The 18,137-nt window shown below is 35.0% G+C and overlaps 1 protein-coding gene across 1 annotated transcript in view; it reads right to left on the reverse strand.

The window, feature by feature from the left end:
- Positions 1-18,137, reverse strand: part of KCNH8 (potassium voltage-gated channel subfamily H member 8) — a gene marked incomplete at its 3' end in the record, with an annotated part of 163,175 nt that overhangs the window by 75,260 nt on the left and 69,778 nt on the right. The window contains exons 4-5 of the mRNA XM_057385811.1: positions 3,554-3,681; positions 597-837 (exon numbers count right to left, since the gene is read on the reverse strand). Coding sequence (XP_057241794.1) covers positions 597-837; positions 3,554-3,681 — 369 coding nt within the window. The remainder of the gene's footprint in view (positions 1-596; positions 838-3,553; positions 3,682-18,137) is intronic.

Below are 18,137 nucleotides of genomic sequence, written 5' to 3' on the forward strand. Positions count from 1 at the left end.
TGCAAAACCATTGTTAGATGTGATCTTGTCTTCTTTTTGATTCTTAAAAGATATAAGAATTAAATGAATCTTGGAAATAAAAAGTTTAGAGAATGGATCAGAAGACAAACTCCAACCTCTCAAATTCTATGCCAGKTGTCAATATATCATATTGATATTGTACACCTACGTTATTGCAGTATGAGTTTTAAACTTAAAGCAATATTTTTAAAAATCTATTCAGCTTGTGGTCCATGGCTCTCCTAAGTGTTTGTGAAATTAAAAAAAAAATAGATTGCAAACAACGCTGTAGCAATTCCAGGGCATATCCCTATGCTGGGAAGTTTTTAAGCATCCACAGGGTGAAATGAGTTTCAATCTTCCTTGAGAACAAAAGCCCTTTTAGAGAAACAGCAGAACTACCCAAATCAATTTAAAGTCAAGAAAAAAAAAAAAAAGGCAATCTAAAGTTCAGATAAAATATCAAGCCATACAGCGAAAATTGATTTTCTTTAAAGTCATGAAAGAGACGATTATTTCTTTTTCTATATTATATATTCTGTGAAAATCCTAGATGTCAGAAAAGAGATCCCAAACAACCCCCAAGCATATCTTACCTATGATAAAGAGAATTTCCACTGCAATGTCACTGACAGTTGTGCTTCGGGTTGTAGACAGCTCATCATGGCCAATAAAGGAAACATTGTAAGGTACAGTCACAGCAACATAAAACGTTGCCAGTAAAATAAGCCAGTCCCAGCCAGCTTTAAAAGTGCTAAAATGCAACAGTATGAATTTGGACTTTTTTGCATCTGAAACTTTGTATTCTGGAAATGCTGGTTTATCTACAAAAACATTCTGAAAAAAAAGGGAAAAGAATTAAATGAGACAAAACAGTAATTTGATCACACAGAGGCATTTCTTCTAACACAGCCCTTAGGTGGATGGTTGGTTCTTCTTTTTTTTTCTTTAAAAAGTGTAATAAAATATGACATACTCATATGCAGGCAAGAACTAATGCTACTTTTTTCCCACCATCATCCTCACACTTGTTTTACACAGATGTTTCTGTTCAAGGAATAACTTTTGTAGATATTGAGGCAGGAAGAAGACTGATAAGGTACAAATTAAATAGAATGAAGAGGGTGCTGAATTTGGCAAATCTATCCTCTTTTGAATTAATTCTCACTGCAGAGCAATCTTATTCTACTTAAGGACAGATAAGTTAGAGCTTTTTATACACAAAGACAAGGCACTCTAAATAGGAAAACATTGAGAAAAGTAGTAGATGGTACTGGAGAAAAACCTTCTATGCATAGAGCTATGAGGAGGCTCATTCAGACTCACTCCCTGTTCCCATGGACTGAGCAGCTCCAGTGCTTGGAACACCTTTCCCAGTTCAGTTTTATCTGTAGGAATTCAGTTAATGTGAATGAAACCACAATTAGTAGGAATAACTTTTTGATTTTCTTTAAAATTGCACTCCTGATCTAAATCAAAATAGTAGATCCGTCATAATACGGCTTCAGAACTGACTACCTTTGTCATTAAACTAAGGTTTGTCTTGAGTCTGTCTTATCAAGATTTCAGTGTTAAGCTTTAAAAATTCTTAGCTTTCTTCTTTCAAAACTTTAACTAGAAACACCTACCTTCCCTAAAAGCAGTATGTGGGACATGAAGTGTCTGGCATTATTTACTAACAAAATTGCTGCTCACTGTTACTGTGCACCTGGTTAATGCTGCTCCAGTGACAAAGAGCCTCCCAAAACAATATAATGCATCCAGCAATCTAAGTTTGTTTCTGATCCTGAAGTTATTCACTATGAAATTAAAAAGATGAAAACCGGCATGACTGTAGACTTAACTACATTTGCCTTGTCTGTCACAACTTTTCTCTTTGTGTCTCATTTGAAACACTGATGTCAGTGCCTTCTCTGCTCTTGGTTCTCATTCATGAATGAGAATAAGCAGCTGAATTCTCCCTGTTCTTAGGAGCTGCCCATTTTTTAATCACAGAAAAGAAAGTGTTCCTTGTATTACTTCCAATCCATAGCTCCAAAAGTCCATGCACTAAACGTAGTAAATCAGTCTCAGAATAAATATTTTAATATGGTGCAATAACATCTGCACTAGGATTTTGACAATACGGGTAAGTCATCAAAAGCTCATTAAAAAGTCATTAAAAGTCATGTTTCTAAAAAATATTATCGTAGTGCTATGTAATGAAAATATCCCTGGAAGACCTGGTTATATTTTGCAGGGAAGTTTTTTATTATTGTGCCTTTTCAACATGAAGCACTTGTAACTTTTTTAACATTTAATCTTTTTTCATCATTAATATTTACATTCAATGGAAGTGACTGTATGCACTATGAGATATATAGCAGTTGTGTATTTTCACCTCCTTAATCTATATCAAGTTTTTCCTACTTTTAATTTTTAATGTAATAAYATCTGTGAGGATGTATCTGCACTGCTGCTTAAGTTTGGTAGCCAGTAACAGGAACATTCCTGGTGGAAGATCATCATTTCAGGGTGGTTACTTTTTCCATTGTCTGTTTTCCATCTCCTCCCATTGGGGGAAAAAAAGAAAAAGAACAGAACAAGACCATTTTGTTCTTGTGTCTCTGTCAAAGACTTTACCTTATTAAAAATAGTGATATGTAAAAAAAAAACTACTCTTCAGAGAAAGTGTTTTTGCTCCCCTACTTCCAATTCTAGGCTTCCACTGTTGGAACRTGCTTTCTGACATGATTCTAGCAATTTTTTACACAAACATTCTGATTTCCTCTTCATTAACTTTTCTCCTGAAACATAGTTGCACAGAACAGGARTTATTTTTTCTCATTAATGTTTCTTTAGATATCTTTCTGTTGTTATATTGTTGGGTTGTCTATGGTTTGATTTAGTGTTAGCAACATTCACAGCAYGTTTTTGTGAACTTACTCATTAGTTACAGTTACTGAGGGAACACAGAATTAATTTGAAGACAGAAACATTACTACTCCTAYTAGGAAATGAAAAGATAAATATCACAGCACAAAGTTGGAGAAATTCACATTAAAACTTGCCTAAATGAAGTGTGACCTTTTGGAGCTTAACAGGATTAGAGTTTCAGCTAGAGCAATACCTTGAATCTCTCTCTTTTTTTTTTTCTTCTTTTTTTTTTTTTTTATTTCTCTCTTTTTTTTTTAATTTTTTTTTTTATAATTTTTTTTTTTTGGCAAATAGTAATAATTGAAATAAAATAATTGGGATGACAAGGTAATTGGAACCTAAAGCTCTTAGAACTTATGGAATCTAAGTTCTGAGAAAGTTTATAATGTGGCTTTCCTGGCACTTAAGGTCTGTTTACACTATGATTAAGTGCACTATCTTCCTATATGTTAACAAATACCACAGAAGGCAGAAGTGTACTTAAGTGGAAAGCATTCTAATCCTTGTTACTGTAAAATTATGGCCAGAATATTTCTCAAGTACTCACCAAACTTTTACAGCATTCTCACTTTTATATTTTTCTTAAAGACAGTACAAAGGCTATATTTTTTTTGGGGAAAAAAAGAGTTTAACCTACATTATTAATTTTCAGTTTGTTCTTCTCTCTTTTTTGTAGATGTCCAGAGATGTGGTAAAGGACAGCTCTACTCCGTCTGCGCGCTGACTCAAAATGAGATCCTGCTCTTCCTCTTCCTTTCCATTTTTCTGCAGAACAGAAGTGAAAGTCCATTAAAGATCAGGAAATAACACTCTAACCTTTGGGATCTGAACTACTGACATTTCAGACGTTGGTAGAAATGTAAATAGTATGCACATTTTCTTTTTGCTTAATCTTTTGCAGTAAAGAAATAAAAATCCCCTTGCTTGAAGGGGGGATAAAAATCACTGTAAAGTTTTAGTTGTCAAATGCCTTCACATAGCTCAAACAACATGATTTCATAGATAACATAAATGTACTCTGCTGTTTCAGAAAGTGGAGATTACTTCAAGGATATTTTCAGTGATTACCACTAGCCATGCTTCCCTCTGGTGAGTAATCTCACTCTCTCATTTTACAGAAAGAAAAAAGGATCTCTTGTGGTGTAMTTTTTAAAAACAAAGAGTCTGACTTGTACTAGGCTTCTATTATGTCAAAATATGCTAATTTGTAAGCTTGCTCATTAGTAATATCCAATTCTTACATTCATGCACTTAGATTTCTTTTCCCACCACATGGCCACTGGCAGAATCGCTTGAYATATTCCTTGGTGACATGAAACCCATTAAGACTAAAGACTGAACATTATTTTGGAAAGATTTGTGGTTTTCACCTCCATTCAGATGTCTGTAATTGTCAATCATGGGAACAAATTTTGTTCTTRCTTATAAAGCAGTAAATTCAAAGTAACTCCAGTCACTCTGATGGAATTGCAGTGAATTGATGCCAGAGTAAATGAAAGCAGACTTTTTGTGATGTGTCAGGATTAAGAAAAAAAGAAATTATGGGAATAAAGGAAGAAGCAGTCTGTCAAGGAGGTTTAATTAAAGTCAATTCAATGCATACAAATTAAAGGGGGAAAAAATTAACAAAGCACAAAACTAATTAGCAGAGCCAGAATTTAGCAGCAAGCAAAATAGCTACATCTTGAAACCTGCCTAGAAAAGCAAGAAAGATTTGTATTATAGAAGACTGATGTATTTTTGGCTTAGCAACACAAAACCACACATAACAAGACGTGTAGGAAGATAAACTTTCCAAACTTCTCAGTGAAGAAGGTTACATGTAATTCATGCAAGAACATGCTCTAGTTGAGGATTTTTTTTACTTGTCAGCAAGGAGAAGGGAAAAAAAAAAAGGAAGGAAAACCCTTTGCGCTGCAAAGCCAACTATCTACGCAGAAGTTGAAGGAGGCAGATGGAGAAGCTTCCTACTTTCCCATCTCCAACTCATATTGGCATCAGCTACAATGCAGAAAGATGTAAATGAAAGCATTCTTTCAGAAAAGACCCCACTAAATTAATGTTGTTTTTTAAAAAATAATCTCTTGATCATCAAACCATTTAAAACTCAAAATAAATTTTAAGTTATTAAAAATTACTTAAATTCTTGGTAAGATCAAAGARCTTATTTCTTTCTCTGAGCAGAAGTGAATTGAAGTCTATTGAATTTAGTCTCCACTGTGATATTGTTCAGCTATAATAGTGATGCATGGTGAGAACCACACTGAGCTGAGGTCAGAAAGCAGGCGTGGTGCCTACAGGTTGAGTTTCATTCTTTCATCAACMCCAGCAATAAAAGGCCCTTCCACAGTGGAAGTGGAGCTCTCTATTTCTGGTCAGCCTTGCAAATCTTCTCTTTTCCCCTGCTAGATCTCCCATGACATTTTAAATATATTCTTTAAATATGTCTTTTTAGTAACTCCTTTTTACAGAATAACATTCAGCTCTCAAGATATGGATACACAATTGCCTGACACAACAGAGTAATAATGCCTTCAGAATTTTTCTTTATAACTCCTAACCTCAGATGTGCCTTTTTCTCACATGCTGAGCACTGAGCTGAAATCTGTCCACTATTCTCTCTCTTGCCAGAATGCCATGAAGCTATGGAAACAGTTGATATACACATGTTCAGTTATTGTTTCTTTTTTTGGTGTGTATTTACTGACACAGAGTTTTCATTTTCTATCGACTCTTTAAATCAGGACAAGTTCCTTTCAAGACTTTAAATTTAATATGCCAGCAGCCTGATAATTTTTGGATTTACACAGATACTGCTACCTAAGTTCAGCCTTTCAGTCACTAAGAATGTTATACTCATTAACCTGCTCAGGCTGTGGGACTCGATATGGCACTTAGAATCGTACCAGTTGCATATTTTCACAGCAAGTGACTTCCATGATGTGCTGATTCCACTATTTGCAAAGGATTAATGCTACCTCTATGCTAATATTGGAAGTCACTCAACTCCTAGAGGCAGAAAAGCATGCATAAATAAGAAAAGCATTACATTCATTATGAAGTAATAATTTTCTTTCTAAACACAAGTGGCAAAAAAGTTTTCACAGTTATTAGCAGCAGAAAGAAATGAGTTTCTTGTGAAGATGCCATCAGAGCATATGTCAATAGCTTATGACATAAATAAGTGAATAACATTTGTGAATTCTCCTGCTTCCTGGTCTCCCAGTACCTTCAGAAAACTGGCAATCCTGAGCCTTAGCAAACTACATTGTTCACCAGGTGTGCCTCTACATGTGAGTGATTATTTTCTGTAACTTTCTTTCTTTTCTTGTCATACTCAGTTTACAGCTCACTATTCTGGAAGAGACAGTTCATTTTTTAKAAATACCCATCTGTTTCTCTCTGGTTCTTCAAAAATCTAGGTACCTGACAGACTTGACTTTTTATTTTTTTCCATGGGTRATCTTAGAAAAAAAAAGATCTAAGAATAAATTCAACCATAAGCAGAAAGTAATTTTAATGCAGCTGGCTTATTTTTGCCCTGTGCTTAAAATCAAAAGGATTTCTCATCTCCCCACATACAATGAAAAATCTTGTTCTGGAAAAATCTCAGATTTCAGGGCCTATTTCCTGGTGCTTCTACACACATCTTTCTGTGTGATGGTAATCCCCTCCCCAAGATAGCTCCTAAAAAGGATGCTTGCAATTTAGCATTGAATACCCTTTAGCAGAAAATTGGCAACACATTTTTTAACTCTTATTGCTGTCTTTTCTTTCAAATGAAAATAGGCAGAGTACCACAACATCAGACATGAGAATTACAAAAGACTTTTCAAACTAACACAACCCCTCTTTGCTAAGCTTAACATGAGTTTTTTAACAACTTAAGACCTCTTACAATCTTGTGAGGGATGGTTGCAGTAAAAAAAAAAAGCATAATCAGGCCCAAAAGATTTTGTAACACCTGACTTTTCAGTTGTGTTTTTATAAGAACACAAGATTTCAATCATCCACTTCAGGTWAACAGAAAGTGGAGACATAACTCTTCTCTTGTCCCTTTGGAAAAAAAAAAATCTACTTTTAGGTATAAATCAGAAATATAAACCCTGGCAACTTCTGACAAACTTTGTCAGGTGTATGCTGCCATAGAAATGCAGAATTGGAAAGTCGGCTTTACTGATTAAATTGACACCAAACGTACATCTACTCTCCTTTGAAGCATTTCATTGTCTCCTAGAATAATTTAGGTTGGAAAAGACCCTTAAGAGCATCAAGTCCAATCACTAATTGTGAATTCCACCATTAAACCATGTCCCTAAGTGCCACATTGACATGTCTTTTGGATACTTTTGGAGGTGGTGACTCAACCACTTCCTYGGGCAGCCTGTTCCAAGCGTGACAATATTTTTGGTGAATTATTTCTGAAAAATCAGAATAGTCAGAGCACAGCATTAGAGAGAGTCCAGAATACTTTATGGTTTCTAATGATCTCATTCCCTGGGTAAAGTCTGATACTTTTATGGAATCATAGAATCATGGAAGGGTTTGGGCTGGAAGGSACCTTACAGATCATCWAGTTCCAACCTTCCTGCYGGGGCWKGRACACCTTCTATTAAACCAGGCTGCTCAAAGCCCCATCAAACCTGGTCTTGGACACTCCCAGAGATGGGACATCCAACACTTCTCTGTTCAAGTTCTCAGCTGTTCCAGTACTTCCCCACTGTCATAGTGAAGACTTTAAATCCTTTCAATGTAAAGTATTTAATAATCAAATGGGAGATAGGATTCACACTATTCTTTCAGTCATTAAGTTCCAGCGGGGGAAAAAAAAAAGATACCCTAAGTCCTTTCTGAGGCAGARGAGGAGCTGTGCTCAACACATGGTCAAAGGAGTTACCTCCTGGGGATCTTCCTTCACAAGGCAGGGATTGGGAGGCAGGAACTGGCTCATCATGTGGGCATTCTTCCAAAAGCATGAGCAGGCTGCACCCAAATRAACCRAAATAAATACCAAAATAAACTAACCTGCTCTGGCCAGAAAATCTGCACTTCATTTAAAAAAAAAGTCTCAGCCTGGTAGGTTTTTCTCATTTTTCACAGCATTAATTTGTACCCCATCAAAAGAACTGCTTTCACTTTTCTCATTCATGCATTAATAGAATATGCATGAATTAAAACCACTACCTAGAGTTCTCTCTGGTRTGATACAAACCCAACATACTCTTGCATGGAAATATCTCCCAGTCTGAACATGGGTTATTATTACTGAAAGTTTTCAATACAATTGTACAGGGACACAAACCAGAAAATTACGATCTAGCATTTCATTAATATCACACAGTAAAATCCAAGAGATTTGCCTGTGTTTACCTAAAGCATACAGAATGAATAAAAGCAACCTGCAGCTCTCAAATTTAACGCAGTGCCCAATAAACTGGCACACTGCTGTAAGCACTGGCAGTACATGAATGAAGCAGAGGGAATGACATAACTTAGTCTGGGAGTTTAGTCATGGAAATATTCTACACGTACATGGAAACATAAAACACGCACACCTGAGTAACTTTACTCAGAGAAGGTAGTTCTACCAGCAATCAGTGTGAGAGAGCTGCCCTAAAGGCTGAGAGGCTCCAGACTTGGATCTCTTAGCAGTGTTTCTGCAGAACAGTWGCCAGGAAAAGACAGGTTCACCATTAGGGACTCCTCACTGCTCTTTTTTACATTTTCACAATGATGTTAGCACCGTGCTCAAAGTTACATTCCACCCCCAACTACTTGAATGCAACTGCTGTCCTGTTTGCTTGGCAGGTGGGGCTATTAGGCTTAGGGTAAAATTGGTTAGGCACATTGGCTATTTTCATCAAAGAGAGTAAATATTGGCATCTCAAGTCATGATGTGCAATAACCGTGACTAGGCAAAAATAGGAAAGGTACTATAAAGAATCTTTAAACACTTTGTAAGGAAGAGTGATAAAGAAAACCAATGATTTCCAGATTTACATGGTCCCTCTTGTGGATATTCTCTGTGAATATTATAATTTTTAGGTTTATTTAACATGTACTCTTTTATAAATAGATTCCATAAAATAATGAGATTACTGCATCTTAGATATTTAGAAAGCTAAGCCAGGAGCAAGTATGAGGAATAAAAAGATAAAATTTTTATCCTATTAGCATTTTACTCAAAGGACTAGATAAATTGGCCGAGTAGATAAGAAGTTTTTAATTTATTTCATTGTTTACGAAGTTAAAGTTGATCATGAGACAAAAGAGCAAGTAATGTCAGCTGCCATCTAASAAAATTTATCATAGAAATAACAAAATTTTGAATGTGTGAACTAGATTTCATTTTTTACAAAAACAGTGACAAAGTAGAACAGGACAAATGGACTTTCTTAATTGCTAAAAGGCATCTCCAGACTTGAAGAAATCCATGATGTTTTTCATCCACACAGTGCAACATTGTGAAAATGCACAGTAACCAGGTTAATGCTGACTTTTGATGCTGGTTGGACCCTTCCCTGCTCAAAGCACAGCGTGGTAAATTGTGCCTGTGTGATCTCTCCTGCTGCTCTGCTCTGAAATCGGGCAGAGAAATAAATCTTCCCCATTACCTTTCCTGTGTACATCTTTAGGCTGTCACAACCACTCAGCTCAATCACAAAGAGAGATGTTTTTACCTGGAATATCTTGCATGTTCTGAACAGTTCCTGTTTGAACTGTTAAAGATTTTCTCCATCATTTATTCCTCTTTCAACTCTGCCTATAAAAGGCTTCATGTAAGAAGTGCAAACAAGATTTATTTTTGTCCTTGAGATACCCTCATCACTTGCATCATAAGGTGAGGAAAACTACAACAGAAAGTGTGATGTTTGCATAAAGCCCCATGTGCAATAAAATGTGCAATAAAATAAACATAATGATGCCTACAGGAAACACAATGGTACTAAATCATATCAAGTAACATTGACACAAGACACATTTCATAGGCAGTCCTCAAAAAAACCCCAAAAAACCAAAAAACCAAACCACCAAGGAAATTCCGAAGCAGCTCTAAATGAACACAAAAAGAATCCCCTTTAAAACCAGATTATATGGAAGGTTGGTATGATTTTTTTTCTTGGCTTTTAAAAAGCTTTAGGAAATTTTCAGTCATTATTCAGGGGACAGGACACCAGCAGTTGCCAACAAAGAGAAAACTGATAAAAGTCTTCTTTGGTATTAGTGACAGAATAAAAGCACTACCATGGGCAAGAGGCTGCAGGAGTTCTGCTGGTCATGACACATTTTCCATCAACCACAACCAACAATTCACAAAGCTGTTGGCTGCATGGTGGATCCAGGCTAGCCTCTAGCTGCTTTTTAAATTTTGTTAACTGATTAACTGATTCAATAAAAAGATGTACTTAACACACATACCAGCTACACACTGGAAACATTATTGCAGAACATTTTTAAAGGGGCCAATTTTAAACAGAACCAACAGTATGATTATCATAATTTCAGTATTATGCCTTCAGAGAAAATTCCGCTTTGAATAGAAAGAGGAAAGAAGCAATAATATACATTACTATTAATGTTTTTATGAATAGAAAGACCTTTAAACAGTGGTAGGCTTATGAGATAAAATATCCTTAACCACATTTTGGTCTGCTGATTCTTCCACTACTAAGAAAAAAAAAGATATGAAGAAAGAGACACACAAGGCAAAAACTCCTCCTCCATTCTGATGGCTGATGGGTGAACACCTGTAAATAAATAAATAAATTAATAAATAAATAGATAAATAAATACTCATTTTTAGATGCYTGTATTTGCATATATCTCATAAAATTCAGAATTGAGAAAAAAAATTCCAAGCAGGCATCCATTTCTTCAACAGCTTTCAACAGACTTTCAGCAGAACTCTGAGAGTAAATTACTTTAAAATATTTTCTCATTTATTAATACTAGTGTCAAAAGTTACAGAACTCTCACAATGAAGTAAAATATTCCAACTCAAAAGTAGATGTTCCATAAGTGTGTAAAAATAGTTTATTTGCCCCAGCTTTGTACTTCTACCTCTCTAGAGTAGTCTCACAAATGGGAAAATTRTTGTTTTATCAAATTTGAAACATGTCTATTGATTCAAGTGAATTGAGTGGTCAAATGTAGTTCTTACAGAACAAAACATAACATTGAATTTACAGCTGGGTCATCACTCAATTCCTGCTGTTTTTTTGATGGGACTGTTATTTCCTGGAATAGTTTGTATTTCCCACAGTGAATTCTCACAAGGCACATGAAATAGTATTTTGCTCATATATCACTATGAACAAAAGCATAACTAATAATAAAGGTAATATTCAAAATATTTTTCAAGAAGCCCTAAAATTTAAATAATTCCAGTTATTTAAGTGACCAAGAAACTTTTMATTCACTTCATCAAGTGTTAATGCCTCTTCCTCTGCAAGAGCATAGTATTTAAGGACATGATATTCCTGAACTCAAAAGTTTTCATTTTCCCTGTAATTCCATTAATTTAATCATGTATCTAATTTATTAATATTTTGTTGTTCTTCTGAATAGTCAGAAAAAGGTGATCATAATTTCAAAGTCATTCATCTWTGCAAAAATAATTGAAAAAAAATTTGCACAGAAAATTATTTTAAAGCATACCTTTCTCACATAAGTGAAAATAATAATTAATATAAGAACCTGAATAATTGCTATCTTGCAATGGAAGCAAGTCTTTGGAGAATGAAGACTTGTTTTCTTAATAGATTTATCTATAATACAGAATCAGATAAGTCACCTATAAAAAGGTTTTGTGGTCAATGTAATTTGTCCTGTGTTTAAACAGCAGAGGGAGTGGAATAGATACTTTAAAAATTATATTTTTTAAAGCTAAGCCATATGTAAGTTCAAAACCCTGTAAAGTCTGTGTATATGTTCCTTGTGGCCACTGAAAGACCCGGAAAGTATCTCTGATTACTTCTCAAGGAATGAGATTTCCAGACCAAAGTGTTTTACCACATTAATTATAGAACTTAGGACAGATAGTTTTTAACCCATCTTTTCTGCAGCTATGCAAAACTCARTTGTAATAGTAAATATTTGCTGAGTCTTTAGAGGACTTCAGAATTTCTCTGAGGAGCTGCAGCACGAGCCACCTGCCCTATAACTGCAATTGCAGTTAAATTCTGCAAATGGCCCAAGGCCTCCTGGGTGAGTTTCTGAACAAAAAGTACACATGAAATATGTATTCTAGTCCTCATGGTCTCTTAATAAAATGTAGGATACTAGCCTGTGTCTAGTAATGAAAGTCTTTAAAGATATTTCTCCCTTTTCAGATTKTTTTCCCATAGTAATAAGAAAGATTTTAAATTACATAGGAAAGTTCTGAACCCTCTGCCTCGTTAAAAAAGTCACCTACCACACACACAACTCTGAAGAGTTCAAATCAGCAACACATGTACTGAACATATTCTGTTTCCTCCATGCTTTCTCTTGTCTGTTTTACATGGTTGAGTTTTCAAACTCTAAAAGGAATGTCGGAAGATATTTTCCAACAATCTGCCAGCAAAATTAAAAAGCAAAAAAACCCAAAAAACCCTAAACAAACCACTTCTTGTTCCTTTCCCCAGCATGTTTCCTATGAAGGATCTGTAAGCAATGGCATAAATTTAGCTAGGAACTGGTGAGCATGAACATTTTGGTGGTTAATAGATGATATATTCTCTCAACCTTCCAGGATATCCTACTATACAGTCTGCTACGCTGCATTTGCTCGAGAATCGGAATTTGCTTTTCTTTTTCTCATTTTCATTCCAGGTATATTACAAAGGACCCTTTCCCCTCAGCTCCAGAACATGTCCTGAGCCTCTCTGAGAGGTGCTGGAATGGAACTGCCACATGCATTTAACACTGTGAAAAGCTAAAGCAAGAGCTGCAAAGATTGGTATGTCTCTAAAGATTCAAGGCTCAAATACAACTTATTTGCTTGGATAAGAGGTGAAAAGGTGAGACAGGGAACATCTACGTGCTCAAAAATTCAAAAAGGAACAGGGAGAGAAAGGCAGCTCTACTTTTTTCCTCTAAGTGTTTAAACTATCATGCACCAGAGGGAAAGGAGTTTCTTTACTGATGGCAGAAGAGTTTCAGGCCCTTCTTATTTTGATGGTGACCAAGCAGMAAAGTCATCCTAGGGAAGATGTAACTGAGTCATTGCAGAATAAAGGCTTCCTCAATATGTTCTTCCTTAGGGCAGTGGRAATATTGGGGTAAAAGTCTGCTTCYATCCCACCTCCTCCACTGAYAGAACTGCATGGTGTCYGTGCATTCTGAAACAATTTCATCTRCTTTGGTTATTGTAAATCTAAGTGACTGYGTGTTTGTGTTCCCCATCTCAACATACGGCCTCCTGACAGGTGTAAGAAGTTTAAAAATGAAAAATTGTCTCCTGAATATTCACTGCAGTAGCTTGAGCAATCATGAAGTAGCWGAGACAGTAATTAAGCAGAATAAATCAAAGTGAACATTGCAGAATTTCTTACAAGAGACCATTTCTGCTCCAAACAGACATTTTCAACATAAAAAATCTGGAATGTAAAATGTTTGGCACATGGTATTTCACTTCTGGCACACTGAAAAGAACAGCTCCTCCCTCCAACAAATGATGCATAATCAAAATAAATCTGTCYCCTTAGAAATTCACATGGACCTAAGGATTATTAAGAAGCCTGAAAAAGCCAGCCAGTTGAATCAWAACATGCATCTTAGTTTAATCTGTGGCAGCAAAAGGTGTTGTCCAACTTTTAATTCACATTATTTCGAGGGTGAAGGCATCTTTGCCAGCAGGCAGACCAGCCCAGAACACATAATTCTGTTAAGAAAAAGCCTTTTTTTTSCTTTGTGAGGAGTCAAACACTGGARCAGACTGCCCAGWTAAGTKGTGGAGTCTCCATCCTTATTATTCAGCATACATCTACATGTAGTCCTGGGCAATGCATTTAATCTTACCCTGCTTTGAGAAGGGGGCATTAGACCAGATAATTTCCTGAGATATCTTCCTGCCTCAAATATCATGTGATTCTGTGGTTACTGTATATTGTACACATTTTTATAATAATTCTGGAACAAAGTTGAGAAAATATGTCCTAAAATAATTGTTTTCAAACATAAGAGTTCAAAATTGCCACAATAAAAAAAAACAAACAACAAAACAATACAAAATAAAAGCAACTAGATTACCAATAAAAACTAAAGAAAGCTTTGTGAAATGAGTCAAATTAAATAGGGGAATTTTGAAAGAGGCTTTAGCAGTGGAACTCTACATCTACGTAACCTGTTTTAATACTTTAGTATACAGATTAAAGATCTAAAAGTAGTCACTGAATAATTTAATTCCTTATTTTCCTACCTGAATTCCTGTAGCACCACTAAATTCCTGCATTTGTTCATGTCTTATAAAAGGTTCATATGCAGAAATGAAAGAGCACTGACCCAGCCGTACCACACTGGAGTCCAGATTTGGTGAACAGAATTTTCAGTTAAATAATTTTCTCCTCCAATAGAAYGATAGAACTCTTGGTAAACCAGTTYACCAAAAAGTRGCTCATTGTAAGTTAGKATRMTAAAATAAAACTCCCATAAAACAACTTAAGAAAGAGTTTCTGAATGAATCAATGTGATTAAAGAGCTTGCTTTTAGGAAGAAATGATGGTGAGTTGCTTTCCACAACAGAAAATTATTACAGATATTATTAAACAGATAAAAAGCTGAGTGTATTTCTACAGTAAACTTGCAAGTAGGGCAAACATATATATTGTTGAAAGAAAATTACTGATATTGAAAAACTGAAGCCTTTAAGGACATTGGCAAATTGACTTAAAAACCAAACCAAACCAAACCAAAGGAGTATGAAATTTGCTRGCTATCATAGCATTTCTTAAAGACTGGCAGACTTCTCAGTCATKTGGTTTTTTTCATTTTTCTTATCTGAAAGTCTTAGAACAAAGTCTGCTTCTCCCATTGGTTGATTGGGCTCTTTTCAATGGAAACTTTTATACAGAAKAAAAGCAGAAAAAACCTTGTTAAATTTGTATTTAGAATGACACATTCAAAAGAAAAGGTCACAGACAACATCTGACATTTGGGCTGAGTAAAGGAAAATAAGGTAAAAAAAGTGGGCTTTTGCAAGGCACATTGGCACAAAGGACCAACTGAAGTTGTGTGAACAGACAAGATAAAATAGATAAGGAAATGTCTGCAGAAAATCAAAGACAGTATCAGCTCCTGAGATTTGCAAGAGTAAATATACAATGCACAAGAAGAAAGAGGCCATAAAATCAGGAGATAAAGTTCAGGGAGGTGTCACTGAAAAAGTACAAGGAGATCGAGATTTTACAGAAGAAACAGGTGATATCAAAAGTAGGAAAGACCCGAGGAAGCAGAAGTCTGAAGAAGGCTTTTGGAGGCACAACCAGTCGGAGTGTGCTACCGTAGAGTGCTGCTGGAATGTCAAAGGRGCAGACTTAGGGAAAAGAATTTTGTTAGGTAAGTTTTCTAAGGATTTTAGAAATTAAAGGGAGATGGAACATGACTGTTAATGGCCCATACAAATATATAAGTTGATTCTGGGTGGAAAAAAGGAGAGACTGGGACAAAACATAGATAAAGGGGCCTTACACRGGCAGAGTAGTTTCACACTGAGAATGTTTGTTTCTAGGTTCTTCCATACAGAGTCTAACCTCAAGAGATATGCTGAAAAGGGGATAGAAAGCTGTGCATAATGGCAATTACCTGACAGCAACAGCTAAATTTCAACTCCAGGTTTAAAAATTATTTGATTTTTGAACGGACAAATTCAGTAATCTTTGCAAAAGTAAATCAATCACTGAACATGAAAAAGCTTTTTTTCATACATCTAAACAATACACCAACTCAATTTTTGTTAATACAATGTTCATTCCACATGCTTAGTAGTAATTTAGTCTAAGTAAAGAAGCACTGATTACTTCTGGATGTTAACCAGTCTGAAATTTCAGTTATTGAATGAGTTGCATAGATATTATTGGGAATCCCTTCTGGCAATAATAAGATGAAATTCACCATTGSAGGATTAGTAAATCACTCTACATAAGAAGAATTATAATGTTATTTAAAAAGAGCTAATATATCACTACATTTATTTTTGTATAGTCATGTAGATTTACAAGAAATTGAAATGTTGGAATTGTTTGCAAATATTTTGAATAAATAGTCAAATCCTGTTTGCTATCTCAATTATATAAAACACATTTGYATTTGTCAAAGCCCCAACCTAAGTACTACTTTCTGCTTCCATAATGCTAATAACATAAAATGATTGTTATGGTTTTAAAATTAGTATGAAGGGAAGGAACAACCAAGTTTCAGGATGGTGCTCCAAAGAACACATCATGGAATAAAGCCAAATATCAATATTCATAGGCTTGTAGCAATTGAATGGGCATTTGCTGGTGTAATGCAGCTCTGTAAGTGCGTTCATGTGTCAGCACACCGTGGGAGAAGTGGAATTAATTTGTAAATGTGCTACAGGAAACAGGAGTTAAAATCTGCTTAGATTTATAATTTGACATGAAGTCACATAAAAAAAAATCTTAATCCATCCTAAAATAACCATGCAGCTACAAAATGTTTAGCAGATAAACAATAGCTGTCATTTTGCAAGTAATCAGTAACATACCTATTTCAAGTCATCACTGGCATATTGAGTATGATTTCTCACTGAGTCTATCCTAAAAATTTGCATCACTTGTAAGTAAATCATTAGCCTTTGGAGCACAGTTGTTCTGACAATCTCTATCCTACATGGTCCCATGTATGTTCCCAGGCTTAAAAAAATTGCTTTCTCAAAACTTTTATAAGAGGAAGGTTTTCTGAGGTGCAAGGAGAAACCAGGTAAAATATTTTTAATATTTTAATTTTTTTTTACTTCAAGAGATAGCAATTGATTGAAATTGAATGTAAGGAAAAGCAGCAAAATGTTCTTGTGTAATACTTCAAAGCCATTTTTCAATCTTTCAGCTCAGAAATTTTCCAATGTGCTCAGTGGAAAAAGTAAGAATGGAACAAAACCCAGAAAAACCCCTTCAATATTCAGGGCTTGCTAAGTAAGAAAACAGTGAAATAATTTGTCTAAATGTGCAGAAGTGGCAAACATTGTTAGCATAAATGTTGATTTATAAATATTCATCACCACAAGGGAGTATAATATTTTCTGGTTTAAAATACTAAAGTTTCATAAAAGAATACTGTATTACACATCTCTGTAACTGAAGTATAACTTTTTTTGTGGAAAAACTAATATTTAAAACCAGAAAAAGGTGACTATTAATTGCTCCTCTACTTTAGAGTAAAGGAGTTCTAAGGCCCATAAATATGTAGTTTTTGAAATATGCAGAGATCAATGTCTATTACAGGGTAAAAAGTTTCAATAGATCCCAGAGTAGTACCAGGCTGGAAAATCCAACACTTACGGCATTTTACAGAATTCTAAGAGCTACTCTTGATGTCTACAGAAAAACTCTTTCTAAACAGTTCCTTTGATGCTGAAAAATTACAAAATTGTTGGTTTACTATGCCTTTACAAAATGTAAATCTGGAATAAGTTCACTGCCTTTGTTGCACRAGTCAATTCTCTCTGTGAAGCCTTCATCCCTCCACACTGACTTTGCTTTGTGTCAGCAAAATTTAGCAAACCTTGATTACACTAGACAGTCAAAATTATTTTATGGCAGTTGTGAGCCATTACTACATGACAAGCTTTTTCCAGATTCATGAGAGAATTCTTGCAGTATTTCCTTTCAGAGGTAAATAGAAGTGAGAATGTATTTCTTATGCTCATATAATTACTTGCATAATCCTGATGACATAGTGAGTTGTATAATTTAATAACATGCAATGAAAATTAGATGAYACAAAAACATGAATGCTTCTCAATAGGCAAAATAATTTTTAAAGCTGTTTTAAATCCTGTTCTTTGGAAGACATGAAAAAAATGCATTCATTTATYTCTCAGCCATGTTGAAATCAAGTTCACATATGGAACACTGGAAAAGGTCTAGCTTTTCCAAAATACTAAAATATACATCGGTAAATCCAGAAAGAAAATAAATTAAATCATAGTACATTAAAAAAAAATAGAACAAAGTACTCTGTCTCCTAAATTCCATATTTACAGAAACTGCAGCAATATG

This window comes from Malurus melanocephalus, unplaced genomic scaffold (assembly GCF_030028575.1).
Source record: "Malurus melanocephalus ecotype Western Australia unplaced genomic scaffold, MMel_1.1 scaffold_872, whole genome shotgun sequence".
Lineage (NCBI taxonomy): Eukaryota > Metazoa > Chordata > Aves > Passeriformes > Maluridae > Malurus > Malurus melanocephalus.